The following is a 13,228-nucleotide window of genomic DNA, read 5'->3' on the forward strand; positions in this document are numbered from 1 at the left end:
TTCTATTCAGAAGTGGTCATGTTGCAAGTTTAGTAGCCCTGGATGGTTGCTGGGTCTATTTTGCATTCCCTCGTTTATTTTAGTGGGATTCACATTGGATAGTGTCCACGTATTCTGAATGTCCTTTTTGTTCGTTGGAGTAAACAAGGGTCTTCCTAACTCTTTTCACCTATGTGGCCATTTACATCTGCCAATCTTTTATAATGCATACATAAAAACTAAGTACGCTAAATCAATCTCGGAATAAAATAAAAAGATGCTAAAGTAGCCTTTGCAGTTACATCTGTAATTGTAACTGCTTTGAGTCTACAGACTATTTTAATGGTCAATATTTTTCTTTTCCTTAAACATCAATAAAACACGTATCCTGTCTCGTGATTGGCTGTTCATAGTGATTGACAGCGTTTAGACCTATCAAAGTCCGATGTAAGACTCTAAGAGCCATAGCGGGAACTACCACCCAATGGCAGAGTAGAAGAGGCGTAACTTTCCCTATTTATTCTACTATCCAGGAGGAGTCGGATCGCGCCTGACGCAGAATTCTGCTCTGCGGTCGTTTTACGAGGAGTCTTCAAGGATAAACCTGCAAGATGTCAAAAGACGTAAGTTTAATGCATTTTTCCACCCATTATAACTCAGAAATTATTTTTGTTAGCGTTTAGACGAGTCTTAAGTTTCAATTTGGTGGCTGTGTTTGGATCGCGAACGCAGCGTCTGCTACCGTTTTCCTCCACAGTGGAGCCGCCATTTTATAGCATCCGGGCCTCGTGCTCTTTTGTTCGTTTGTCCAGCTTCTTACGGTACTTAAGTTTATGTTCTTAATAAACGTAACTATCAAATTCGTTTAAGAAGTAATGAAACAACACACTGATGGGGTTTACGTGTAATGACTGCGTTCAAGATGTAGTATTTAATGTAATTCAGTAGTCATGCTTTAATGGCGGCAGATCCCTCCTCCGATTTTAGCTGCTTAGTGAAAAGTGGGGGTTGGGAGGGAGCTGAAGGACACAAGCATTGTTTATACTTATTAAATCACGGTTAATAACACTTTACATGATCGGCTACCTTTTTTTCTGCTTCAGGTCCCACGTGAGCCGGAGCAGCTCCGCAAGCTGTTCATTGGAGGCCTGAGCTTTGAGACAACAGATGAGAGCCTGCGGGCTCATTTTGAACAATGGGGGTCCCTTACAGACTGTGTGGTAAGTGTCTGTTTATTTGTCCCTTACTTAGAGAAAGCTACGTTTTAGTGAATAACAATTTCTACCTTTAGGTCATGAGAGACCCCAACAGCAAGAGGTCCAGGGGTTTCGGCTTTGTTACATATTCGTCAGTGCAGGAAGTTGATGCTGCCATGTCTGCCCGTCCCCACAAAGTGGACGGAAGGGTCGTGGAGCCTAAGCGTGCAGTTTCTAGAGAGGTGTGTGTTGCACAAAATGCATTTCAAAACTTGGTGTGATCTGTAAATAACTATGAAAATTATTATTTTAATATCATTATTACTTTTACTCTTAAGGACTCAAACCGTCCAGGTGCTCATGTAACGGTCAAGAAAATCTTTGTGGGAGGCATCAAAGAAGACACAGAGGAGTCGCACCTTAGGGATTACTTCCAGCAGTTCGGCAAAATCGAGGTCATTGATATCATGACCGACCGCAACACTGGAAAGAAGAGGGGTTTCGCTTTTGTCACGTTTGATGACCATGATTCAGTGGATAGGATTGTCAGTAAGTACACGTCTTCTTTATTTTATTTTCTTGCACTTTTATGTTTAATTTATGTGGCTGTACTAAATTCTTTTTGTCTTCTATATAGTTCAGAAATATCACACAATCAACTCTCACAACTGTGAAGTGAGGAAGGCCCTCACCAAGCAGGAAATGCAGAGTGTAGGAATGGGAATGAGAGGAGGACGTAACAGCGGGGGGAGGCCATATGATTACGACAGAGGCTTCAACCAGGGTAGGGCTTGTAAGCAAACAGTTATGTTGCTGTGATGGTAATTATAATATATAACCTTAAATGTAGAATTAACACGGTTTTTCTTTTATCCTAGGAGGTAGGGGCAGATATGGAGATGGTCCTAATAACTGGAATGATGGTGGTAAGTATTTTATTGTTTAAATAGACATTGTGTGTTTTTTAGGTTACTGGCTAGTAAAACTGTTGTGTCATAGGTTACGGAGGGGGTCCTGGTGGTCCTGGCGGCTATAACAACGGCGGCAACAGAGGTTATAACCAGGGCTATAACCAGGGTGGTGGTGGTGGAGGTGGCGGCGGAGGCTACGGTGGAAACAGTTATGACAGCAACGGTTATGGTAAATAGTCATGACTTTTGAATTGACCTTTTTACATTTATTCAGGCTGTAGTTTCTTTGACATGGATTTTTAATCTCAGGTAACTGTGGAGGAGGCGGTGGTGGCGGCGGTGGGAGTAACTACAACAACATGGGCCATTATGACCCCCAGGCCTCTAACTTTGGCCCAATGAAGAACAACTTTGGCGGCGGCGGCGGCGGTGGTGGCGGCGGCAGGAGCTTTGGTAAGCCTCCAGAGGGGATGCAGCTGGAACAAGTTTAGCACAGGTACTACCGAGCTTCTGATGTCTTGATTTTTCAGGTGGCTACGGAGGTGGCTCTAACAATCCCGGTGGCTATGGCCGCCCAGGACGATTTTAGAATAAGTGGTAAGCCTCTGTCCATGTATTCCAGTTTGTATTTTGCCAGAAAACCAGAGTTTGTCATTGCAGGAAATATTTGAGTAGAGATAACGTAAAGCAAATACACTCTGGACGTCAGGTCGTACAAAGTCAGTGCATAGTTAACAATGTTGTTCCATATTGTTCAACAGGACTGAGTACTTAGGAGAGGAGAGCAAGGAGAGGAGAGCAAGCGAAGTGACAGGGCAGCTGCAGGTTTACCTCCTAAATCTGCTCAGCCAAACAGTTGTGGCAGGTTACAGCTGCTACAAGAAGAGATGTACAGTAGATAAATCATGGAGGGCCTTCAATTAAACTTTTGTGTCTTCTGTTTTTCTTTCATCAAAATGTGTTTATGAAAAAAGCATTCCAATGAGGGTTTTATGTTTATCTTTTAAGTCTGGCTTTTATTTGTAACTGCATCAAATCAATCTGAAATAAAACACCTTTCAGTTTTTTTAAGTCTTGTTAGATTCTTTAGTGGTTCGGGTAAGGGAGGGTGCATTACTAGATGCAGAGTGGGGATGAGGACAATTCTGAATGTAAGGCATTTGGGAAGGGAGAAGATCACTATCTACCATTGTGGTTGAGGAGTTGTGGACAGATGCTATCATCATAAAGAGGCCATCACTTGGTACAAACTCTACCCTGATTTCAACAAAGATCATCTGGAGGATGCTAGCTTACATGCAAAGTCTGAGGCTAGCCATGGGAGCAAGCTGAGGGAGAGAAGTAGCAAAGCCATCGCCAGGATCATTGAAGCAGGGGAGAGTGAGAACAGAGTCCTGAGGCTAGCTGACAGCAGCTACCAAAGGGCTTAAATGCTGACCGTAGGTAAGACCAGACTTCTCAACTACTGCTAGTAAATCTAACCTTTGAATCGTAGCTGGTAGTCAGTTATATAGCCACCAATGGCGTAAACTTAAGTTTGTATTTGCTTCAGTGTTGATGGTAAAATTGACCTCTGTAATTGTGAGTGGAGGTCAAATCTGTTGCATGCATTTATAAAAGAAAATGAAGCATTGCTATTTTTTTAACTGTCATTTTTCTACTTTTTTCAGAAAACTTTATGGTCCCTGAAATGTGACTTCATTTCCATGACAATGACTCACAGGTACAAAGGAAGGCTTGTATTGACATTTGCATTTTTTATTGTAACAAAATGACAAAACATTTTGTTTCCCAACAGGTTAACTGGACAGTTGTGCAATGCAGAAGTGTTTTAACTTCATTGAAGACTGGAGTGCAGATTTCTATTTTTATTTTTTTTTACATCTCTTTTTAAATAAACTTTAATACATTTTAAATGGTTTGGTTTCAGTCATTTTTAAGGAGCAGAAAATGTTTACAGTTACTTTTGGCAAGTTTACTCAAACTGTTGCAAAAATCACAAGCAAGTTGTTTAGTCCACTTGCTGGACTGAAATAGTTTAACACTGGTCTCTCTTATCCATTGAATGAGGTACCAAATAAATACTTCCATCAGGAGTTTGTTGTAAAGAATATTCATCTATGGAGTAAGGCTGGCCGTCTTCATCTCGTAAATGAGAGAAAACTTCCTTGTAGAGGTCTGTGAGTCGGCATTTGATGAAAGTCAAGCTGCGTTGGAACTCCAGCCGCTCCTGTGCCAGATGTTCTCTTTGGGCCTGCAGGTGGTTCAGCTCTCTCTCCAAGTGAACGATGCTCTCCAGCTTCCTCTTCCTGCAGTTCTGGGCCGCCACCTTGTTCTTTCCTCTGCGCCTAATGTCTCTGACCAGTGCGAGTTGAGTGTCTGTCAAAGTGTACTGTGTCAGGAGCTCATTGAAGTCATCCACAGGGAGATTGATGATTTTATCCAAGGGGAAGGGGATCTTCAGAGCCACAGCCTTGCGCTCATCTCTGCTCAGAGGAGCAGGAGAGGAGCTGCTGCCTTGTGACTTTGTGTGCATGCCGTATGAGCTCCCTCTGCTGGTCACTGTTGCATTGCCGTATAGGTCGGGCTGTTTCAGAGGTCGAGGATTCACAGAACAAGTTTGTGAATGAGAGTAACTGGGTTGAGGTGAAAAGTAAGGTGCGTGTCCACCTGAGTGTAGATATGGGAGAGTTTGACTCTGATAGTCCATTGGATAATGTATGTGGCCTCTTCTGCCATGCTCAGTCATGCTTTCTGGTTCACAATCACTATATTGTGTTCCCATATCAATATTTTGGTAACCTGGTCCACCCCCGACATGATTGTCTGGAGAAGCCAAAGGTGGGCTGGATCCCAGTGAGAGACCTGAATCTGATTCCAGATCATCCCCAGAGCGAACATGGGCGTTTTGCCCCAGCGTAGTCCACAGCATGTGTCGACTTAACCCCTGAGAGATGCTGGTGTTTGGCCTTCTATGGCCCTGAGCGGTACCTGCCATGTTTATAAGAGACGGCTGAGCGTGGGAGGAGATGGGAAGCATTCTGTGAGGCAGCTGTGAATCTGCATTTCCATACACCGCATCTGTGTTGTTGTTGAGACGATGGCAGGCAGGAACGTCTTCAGAGTAACATCCCTCGTAAGTGTCAGCAGTGCTCAGCTCACAGGCAGCAGCAGGAGGAGGTTCTGAATGGGACTGAGTCATCCCAAACTCTCCAGCGGGGGTGATGGGCTGCATGGATTGATAATGTGCAGCTTCGTAGGAGTTTCCACTTTGGACTTCGAATTCCTGTAATAAAAGAGCAGAGTTATTAAAGGCAAGCAGAACTACACAGTTTTCACCCTCGGCTATACAGTCCTGCCTGATCTATAAAATAATGTATAATGTTTTATTGTAACTCATCAGCAAGATGATTTAATAGTTTCATTTTGGAAATATGTCAAATTTTCACCTTATTTGAGGATGTATGGATTACTTTATCATATGAAGTTCTATTGAAAAATGTTAAAATAGGATTTTTGAAAATTGCTGAAAGGAAATTGAATATTTTCTTTAATTATTTAGCTGCACGTTGGCCCTTTAAATTATGTTGTGATTTCAGATTACAACACATTTTGTTAAACAAGATAAATATCACTGACGCAAATACCTAAAATTGCATCCCGTACCAACCTCTCGAAATTTCATGAAATTTTAAATGCAAGTTGGATTGTTTTTTTCTCTCTTTTTTGTTGAAGAAAGTTGTAAGCTGCAGGATCACACCTCTAAACTATGTAGCTTCTTTCAAGTGACTCGGCTCTTTTTGGTTTGCTTTCCTCTCCGATGACTAACTGTTTGATCTGAATGTTTTCATTTCTTGTAATTGGAGACCTTTATCGTGAAATTTATGGAGCATTTATAAGAATTTTTGAAAACATCCTGATCTGTATTATTTGTTTTTGTTTTTTTTATCATGTAGGACTTTATTCATAAAAGTTCATACAAATGCACCAACCTTTATCAATCAAATATTTTAAATTAGGGATTAGATTTATAAAGTGTTTTAAACATTTGATAAAATGTGTGACATTTATAACTTTAATCATATCTCAATGTCATTTCCAATAATTAAATTGTTGCCTTGCAGGGAAAAGGGCCTCTGTTTGAATCACAACCTGGGGGTCCATCCTAGATAGATTTTGTATGCTCTCTACATGCATGTGTGGGTTCTCTGGCCTCTTCATGGTCCAGGATATGCATCAAAAGTTTGTCTGTCCTCTAAAATGCCACTAAGTATTAACATGTATCTGCATTTATGGCTGATTGTCTCTGTAATGAACTGGTGACATAATCCAGACTATACCTTGCCTTCCTACCACATGAAAGCAGGCACCAGTGCACTTTCTCATGCACATCATCTAACTTCATTAAATATTACTTCTTATTATGGTTTAGCAAGTGATAAAAAATATTTGCATTTAATATAATTCTTTGTGGCTTTCAACAGTGTTTTAGGCAACTCACTTTGGGGAAAAAACTATAGCAGTCACATTTTAAAGACACGCTGCAGGATTTAATGCGCTGGTTGCTGTGATGCTTTGCAAATAACATTTCTACAAGCTACACTTCCCTTTTGACTTTGCGTGTGCAACTGTTTTCTTGCGTTCTTTGTCTGATTATTTCTTTTAAAACAATAAAAATCCTGACTGATTTTCACCAACATTGTGTATATTTTGTTCTTGTTGTTAAGACATTTTGTTATAATTTATGAATTTGTTGAGCAAATGTATATCATATTAGTTAAAACTAGTATATAAAACCTTTAATTGATAATGCATATGTCAGTGCCAAGTAAGGTATAAAAAATGTTAGCAATTTAAGGTACAAGACCGCTTAGTTTTTTAAATTTTTTTTATTGAATTTGACTTTGTACATGTAGAATAACGCTTTTTTTTACATGCTCAATGTGTCCCGCTTCAACTACTAAATACTTCTCTAATCTTTCCAAGGCGGCACATTTGCTCACAGATCTGTAACATAGGTACAGATCTGAATTTTTATTTGTCAATAAGGAAAAAATAACCATTTCACTTACATTTATTTAACACTTTGTTGTCACAAAAGTAAAAATAAAACTGTACAGCAAAAAAAAGTTAATTTTTATATCACATGTTATTGGTGGGTTGAAAAATTGTCATGTTCGTCTGTTATTAAAAGATTACTAAAGAACAATGATTATTTTTGGAGGTTTTCTTTACCTGGAGCTCAGTGATGGCCATCAACTCCTGCCAAGCCATGTCCATCTCCATGTCCTGTGGCGGTCCATGAGGCCTGACTCCATTAAAATTAGCAGGCATGGACAGCCCCCCACACAGCCTGCCTGGAGTAGCCACCACCTTATATAGCAAAACACAATATTTGTAATAATAAACAAAACACATTCTTGAACTTTTTTAGGCTACAGCATACACTGAGTTGCCTGTTTTCCATCTCATCTCAGGACCTACCTCACAGCTTCTCCTCAATGGGAGAACATAGTTGGCCGTTGAGCACATTTAGAAGAGCCGTTCACTGGTCCACCTGGTGGAGACACATAACTATTTGTTACAGTGATCTGCTGTCGTCTCGCCACGAACTGTTAGGTGACAGCACGCTGCTCCACGCACATCTCAAGGAAATTACACATCTGGTAGCCTGTCAGTTGTAAATAAGAGGCTGTTTGGGTGTTGTGTAGGTTCTTTTGAAGCTCATAAAAAGTTCATTTCAGTTGAGTTGACTCCTCCTATCAGCTGTTCCAGTGAGTGTTATATGCCAAGCCCTGATAACACAATCTGCGGGAAAACAGCGTGCTCTGAAAGACAGAGTAAGGACAGAAGGCTGTTTGGGAAATTTTGCTCTTGATTATTCCAAAAATTTTCAGGTTATTAAAGTTTAGCTGGACGCCATGGAAGGAGATCATCTGTAAATCGTCTTTCCAAATTCGTCAGGAACAGCTGGCCACATCTACTTTACTGTTTGGGGATTCCTTGTCTTAAATATATGACCAATAAATAAATAAATTACTTATTTAACAGCAGACAAAATCTGTAAGGAGCACCAGTATGACTTGAACATTGCCTTGTCATAAAAAAAAATTAAAAAGTTAAAAGGAGTTGTATTAGTCTATACTATACCATACCACTGAAAAATTGCTTTCTAAAATATTTTCAAAAATACATATTTTTGAATTTCTATGCAACATTAAACAATTTCTGTTCATATTTGGCATTACAGTAAGTAAGCTAATATGTTCTTCCTACCTAAAGTACAAATAACAAAGGTACTTGTTATGGTGATTGAATAATTTATTGAGATAAGGTATATATAAATTTGCATCTACAATTACAAATAATAAATAATTTAATATGTTAATTCTGTGCATTTTTATCCAGTCAAACATTTGTTTATTTATTTATTTTTATTTATTTATACCATTAGTAGTTTCATTATGAAACACAGACTATTTTATGTGCTTTATTGCAATAATTGTACATACTGAAAAAAGTATAAGTGGAGATTTCTTAAACATAAAAAGTCAAAATTCATTCATTCTATTTTTATTATCATCTTATCGCTTTGTATTTTTGTTAACATTAATGTATAAATTCAAGTAAGCATATATGCACTTTTTAATATACATCATTATAATTTCTTTGAAGCATTAGTGTGTAGTGCCGTGTGTAAGTTATTGCACGATGTGTGATAATGTGAAGTATGACATTGTAACAAATATGTTGTACAGTAAAGGTTGCTGTATTTGTTACAAGTTTCCTGTTTTCTTTGGTTGTGGGATCAAAATGTACCTACATAAAACAAGAAAATTTTATTTAGTACGTTTTACTTATTTAAACATTTGGATTGAAATGTTGTACTCCTTCAGTTGAAATTGCATTTGCTGTGAGGAGAGCATTGTTATTTCACAGTTATGCAATAAGTTCAATACAAAAAATTCTCCAGCCTAATCACCAATATTTTATTTTTAATGTCTACACACACAGAAATGTAATATGTAAATATTTCAAATGGCATTTCTGGAGAACATCGAAATGAAATATTTCTCTAAAAGCAGAAGGAAAACATAAATTAACATACCTGAGCAACATCTTTATCATCTTCAGCAGGTGATGAGGAACAGCAAAGACACATGTGTCAGTCCTGGAGGTGAGCACAAGAAAATTACTCAAAGCCTTTTTGACGATGGCAAGAGGTGTGACACGTGAGGCCTCTTGTTCTATCTCTTCTCTTACTGTGAACCTCACTGTTAGGCTGCACATTCAGCCACCAGCATAAATGGGATGGCTCGATGCAGACAAACGCAATCTTCCTGTAAAGCACCCACACCAGCACACCGCCCCCCCACCCCCCTTTTTTTTTCTCTTTTCTTTGCGCTCTTGTATCCTTAATTCAAACTTGCGCCCCAACCTTCAAATTTCCCTTTTGCCCTCACAAGAAACCACAAGCCAACAGTGTGGCACACACCACGGCAATTATTCTGTCAGTCCACAGTGAAGCAGGAAGATGTTTACAAATCTAAAAAATGAATAAATAAAGCATTTTTTTTTTTTTTACTCTTAACGGAGAAGTATACACCTATCCTGGTTAGATCAAAGATGTAAAGCAGAATAAAAACAAGCTACATTGATGTCTCTGTCCGGTCCAAAACCGCACAAGAACATTGTCCTCCCAAAAGTGAAAAGGTATGAGGAGTGTGATTTGGAGCACCTGGAGTCAGAGGCAGCATTGCAGTGAGGGCCCTACTGGAGGGTTGGAGGCAGGATTGAGACTCAGTTTAGCGGAGCTGGAATGCACACCCCTCCGACAGGTAAGAAAGCCTGCATTGTTCCTTTATCTGGCAGAGCAACCGCCAAGGGAGATACAGGAGCAGGGGGAAGAATGAAGGGAAGCGTGTCTTACATAGCAAGTGACCATTGAAATCCCACACAAAAAAATCCCCCTCATTGCCCAGATCTAAAACATTGTGAGGACTGAACTCACAAAGGCTTTTTATGTTTTGTGTTACTGTCATGTTGTGCTGTACCTTACGCACAAATTAGTGACAAAAAGGTCCATGCTAAGTTATGTTTATGTATTTTTTTTGTCTTTGATAACAGAACACCTTGTCTTACGGTAACTCTGATTACTCTAGGTTTATGATAGATCACATCAAGTTTTGTTCTATGTAAAACGGATGAATGATTGTATTAAAACACTTGGTTATCATAGTAAAAAAAATTATAATTTATTCACTTTTCTGCATAACATACTCTGATATCTTGTGCTAAATTAAACAATGCACTCTCATAATAACATAACCAAAAGCTATATGCACTTTTACTTCTGCCAAAAAACAAAAATAACTACATTGTTTAAAGAAAAAAACTATAACTATCAACAATCTAAAATATTTGTTAAAGAAAAATTTGTTCCTATTTTTTAGGTGAAAAACAAAGTAAAGATTCATTACTGATGCAGGCTACTTAGCGTAAATACACAAGGGGACAAAATTTTTTACGTCACATACATTTAAATTTCAACAACTTTATTTTTGTGGGTTTGGAAATCCCTCACTCTGATTTCCACAAACAAGCGTTTGAATTACTCATGAAAAGAAAAACCTGGAGAATAAGTGCATGTGCATAGGATACGTTTGCATCAACTGCTGAGTAACTTGAAATGCAAAGTTAACACTCTCAGTAAATCATGATGTATTTAATATCACGAGTGGGATTACAGTATGACATCCCACTGAAAGCACAAACCTTTTATTGTTAACATTAACATTGTTTTCAGTTGGGGGAGGAAAAGTAGGTGGCTGACAAAGTCAAGAAAGGTGAACGTCTACCAGGAATCCAGGAAGGGACTTCCCAACTCAAGTTCCTAGCACCCAGCCCCTGACTCAACCGATGCCACAGCATGCCCTGTTATTACTGCAACCACAGCGGTTAGAAATCTGGACACTGTTCCCAGGTCAACGCCCACATTCCCAGTTTGTGTTTGTTTGCTCCAATTAGTCTTTGACATCTTTGCCTTACAGCTCTGCCTGGAGCTCACAGGCCCCTTCACAGTTTACTTCTCGTGCTCCTCACTGCTTCACAGACTACTTTACCTTCAAAAACACAGCAGGCTGAGTAGTTGGCAGCTGCCCACAGTTGACTAAACTCAAGATTTATTTCTCCCAATGTCCCTGAAACCAAAGGCTAAAAATAGCAGCTTGCGTTTTGTTTGTCTCTTCCACACATCATAAGCACACTTTCATGGCTTTATAATTTACTGCGAACAACGAACATGTAGCCTGCTGCACTTTTAGTGTCTAGAAAAACTTTATCAGACACAAATGGAAAAAGTAACAACTCCATATGCGAGCAAAATGGGTTCATACAGCGGGTTGTGGTATCAAAATGGGAATGTTTTCAGAGTAAGCTTCTCGGAAGGGAATAAAAAGCAGAGATGGTAAATCATCTTCAACAAATAAAAGCCAGATTTTAGTTTGAAGATTAAAGAAAATTATTTTTACTTAATTTTGAAATGTTACATATTACCATGTTATAAAAACAAAATTAAGAAGATAATCCTAGAATAGAATAGAATCAAATCTAATCTTTTATCTGTGCCTCAGTGTGTCACTGTGTCTCAGCAGCTACGTGAGAGGCAAAACAGAATGTGTTATACATTCTGAAACAATGGTCATAGAAGCAGCATAAACAGGAAAGATATTTACGGCTGTGCAGTAAAAGAATATAAATCATAAAACCAAAGTGAACTGCACCAGTTCTATGTGAAATGAGTTTTTGTGTTATCTACTTGACTATAGACAAGATATGTTTGATGCAAAGAATACAGGAAGAGAAAAACATAAATTTATGCAACTGAAACAGCACAGTTCACCAAATGTGATCACATGAAGAAAACTATGAACTGAAATTTAATATTGATCTGTTGAACCTCCCTGAACCCCTGAATGTTTTGTGTGTCAAATTTTTGTATGTATTTTTAATTTTTATTTTATTTTAGGTTTTTCTATGTAGCTTTAGCTACAACCTCAAATCTTAAGCTATTGATGCATATGTCACAAAATTAATGCAAGTTTTGCATCTTTTTTTTAGCAACTGAACTAAATCGAATAGTTTTTGTCTTTGTCAGCATTTTTCCAAACACTGTTAAAATGCATTTTTAGAATATATTACACCTGCAATTTGACTATTTTTTTGTCTTCCATTGTTGTTAAGATCCCTTTAAAACTTTTCTATTATTATTGCTTTCTGTTAAATTGAGTCATATGTAACATACATTTTACTACTTAAACCTACCAATTTGCATGTGACTTGGTAAAAATAAATATGTATAGAAAAATTCTTAAATTCTCATTTAAGGGCTTAAGAATTAAAAAAAAAACAGAATTATCTTTTATGTATGTGATGATTACAGTTGGTAATGGGATTTTTTTTAAAAAAAAAGTGGAAATAGAAAAGGGACAGATGAATGAATAGATGGATGTTTCATCCCATAGTTTATGGTTGTTTATTTGCTTTGTAGGGAGCCTCCTTGACTGTGGGGACTAATAGCTGCAGCGAAGACTGACCTTTGATAACACAGATGTCCGGTTGATTGCTTTTTAAACTAAAATATGTAACAATCTTTGACTACAGACCGTATGAAGATGTGTAAGAAAACATAAATTAATTTCAATGAGATTAATTCCTCTGTCCTTCATTACTGAAGCTCTCATGACGTTCGGAACGTTATTGCGGCTTGAAGGTGAGAAAATGAGGAACCTGAACATGCAGCATCATTCTTCTGAATGTCTCAATAAAACCTGCGCTTATCTCAAGATGTCCACATTATGATAAAGTTTTGCAACAGCGGCATTGCATTTCTGGATTATTTTCTGCTAGCTTTCAGTTGACCTTTCTGTGTAAATGTCTCTTTCATGCACTAATCACGTTAAAGTAACAGTTGTAAGGTAAACAAACTTTCACGACAAAAGAAAATCTAGTTCATCCTTTGAGGCTGCATTGATACTTTTATGTTTATATATGCATGAGCGTGAAGCATGCAAAAGCTGGTTGGTAATGCAGACAAAGAGGGAAGGCAGGGAAAGGAGGATGTTGGCTGGCGGAAGCTCTGCT

The 13,228-nt window shown here is 38.4% G+C and overlaps 2 protein-coding genes across 5 annotated transcripts; one reads left to right on the forward strand and one right to left on the reverse strand.

Annotated features, from left to right (window-relative positions):
• Positions 1-494: 494 nt before the first annotated feature.
• On the forward strand, positions 495-4,002 carry LOC102223847 (heterogeneous nuclear ribonucleoprotein A1-like). 3 transcript variants are annotated; one of them, XR_002752978.1, is made up of 11 exons: positions 495-602; positions 1,083-1,199; positions 1,271-1,417; positions 1,514-1,724; positions 1,813-1,959; positions 2,054-2,101; positions 2,175-2,315; positions 2,396-2,539; positions 2,617-2,683; positions 3,757-3,809; positions 3,885-4,002. XR_002752978.1 is itself a non-coding variant. In XM_023336245.1 (10 exons), exons 1-9 carry the CDS (start codon positions 591-593, stop codon positions 2,673-2,675), a joined length of 1,026 nt encoding a protein of 341 aa, XP_023192013.1. In that variant the 5' UTR covers positions 496-590; the 3' UTR covers positions 2,676-2,683; positions 2,848-3,157. The 3 variants fall into 3 exon arrangements, 1 of the variants encoding a protein (XP_023192013.1); XR_002752980.1 differs by lacking the exon at positions 2,617-2,683 and having other exon boundaries at positions 496-602; positions 2,396-2,582; XM_023336245.1 differs by lacking the exons at positions 3,757-3,809; positions 3,885-4,002 and adding an exon at positions 2,848-3,157 and having other exon boundaries at positions 496-602.
• A 7-nt stretch (positions 4,003-4,009) lies between these two features.
• nfe2 (nuclear factor, erythroid 2) lies at positions 4,010-9,367 on the reverse strand. 2 transcript variants are annotated; one of them, XM_023336236.1, is made up of 5 exons: positions 9,195-9,367; positions 7,730-7,914; positions 7,571-7,643; positions 7,322-7,459; positions 4,010-5,372 (listed from the first exon to the last, which is right to left on the reverse strand). In XM_023336236.1, exons 3-5 carry the CDS (start codon positions 7,616-7,618, stop codon positions 4,125-4,127), a joined length of 1,434 nt encoding a protein of 477 aa, XP_023192004.1. In that variant the 5' UTR covers positions 7,619-7,643; positions 7,730-7,914; positions 9,195-9,367; the 3' UTR covers positions 4,010-4,124. The 2 variants fall into 2 exon arrangements, with proteins under 2 accessions (XP_023192004.1, XP_005813625.2); XM_005813568.3 differs by lacking the exon at positions 7,730-7,914.
• Between the last annotated feature and the right edge of the window lie 3,861 nt (positions 9,368-13,228).

The sequence above is a fragment of the Xiphophorus maculatus genome, chromosome 1, assembly GCF_002775205.1.
Source record: "Xiphophorus maculatus strain JP 163 A chromosome 1, X_maculatus-5.0-male, whole genome shotgun sequence".
Classification (NCBI taxonomy): Eukaryota; Metazoa; Chordata; class Actinopteri; order Cyprinodontiformes; family Poeciliidae; genus Xiphophorus; species Xiphophorus maculatus.

Excerpts from the sequence above, each read along its gene's own strand:
- nfe2 (XM_005813568.3), bottom strand. The coding sequence starts at position 7,618 with ATGTGCTCAACGGCCAACTATGTTCTCCCATTGAGGAGAAGCTGTGAG. Across the intron at positions 7,460-7,570 it reads CATTGAGGAGAAGCTGTGAG|GTGGTGGCTACTCCAGGCAG; the intron begins GTAGGTCCTGAG and ends TTGCTATATAAG. Across the intron at positions 5,373-7,321 it reads TGGCCATCACTGAGCTCCAG|GAATTCGAAGTCCAAAGTGG; the intron begins GTAAAGAAAACC and ends CTTTTATTACAG.
- LOC102223847 (XM_023336245.1), top strand. Across the intron at positions 2,102-2,174 it reads TAATAACTGGAATGATGGTG|GTTACGGAGGGGGTCCTGGT; the intron begins GTAAGTATTTTA and ends GTTGTGTCATAG. Across the intron at positions 2,540-2,616 it reads TGGCGGCGGCAGGAGCTTTG|GTGGCTACGGAGGTGGCTCT; the intron begins GTAAGCCTCCAG and ends TTGATTTTTCAG.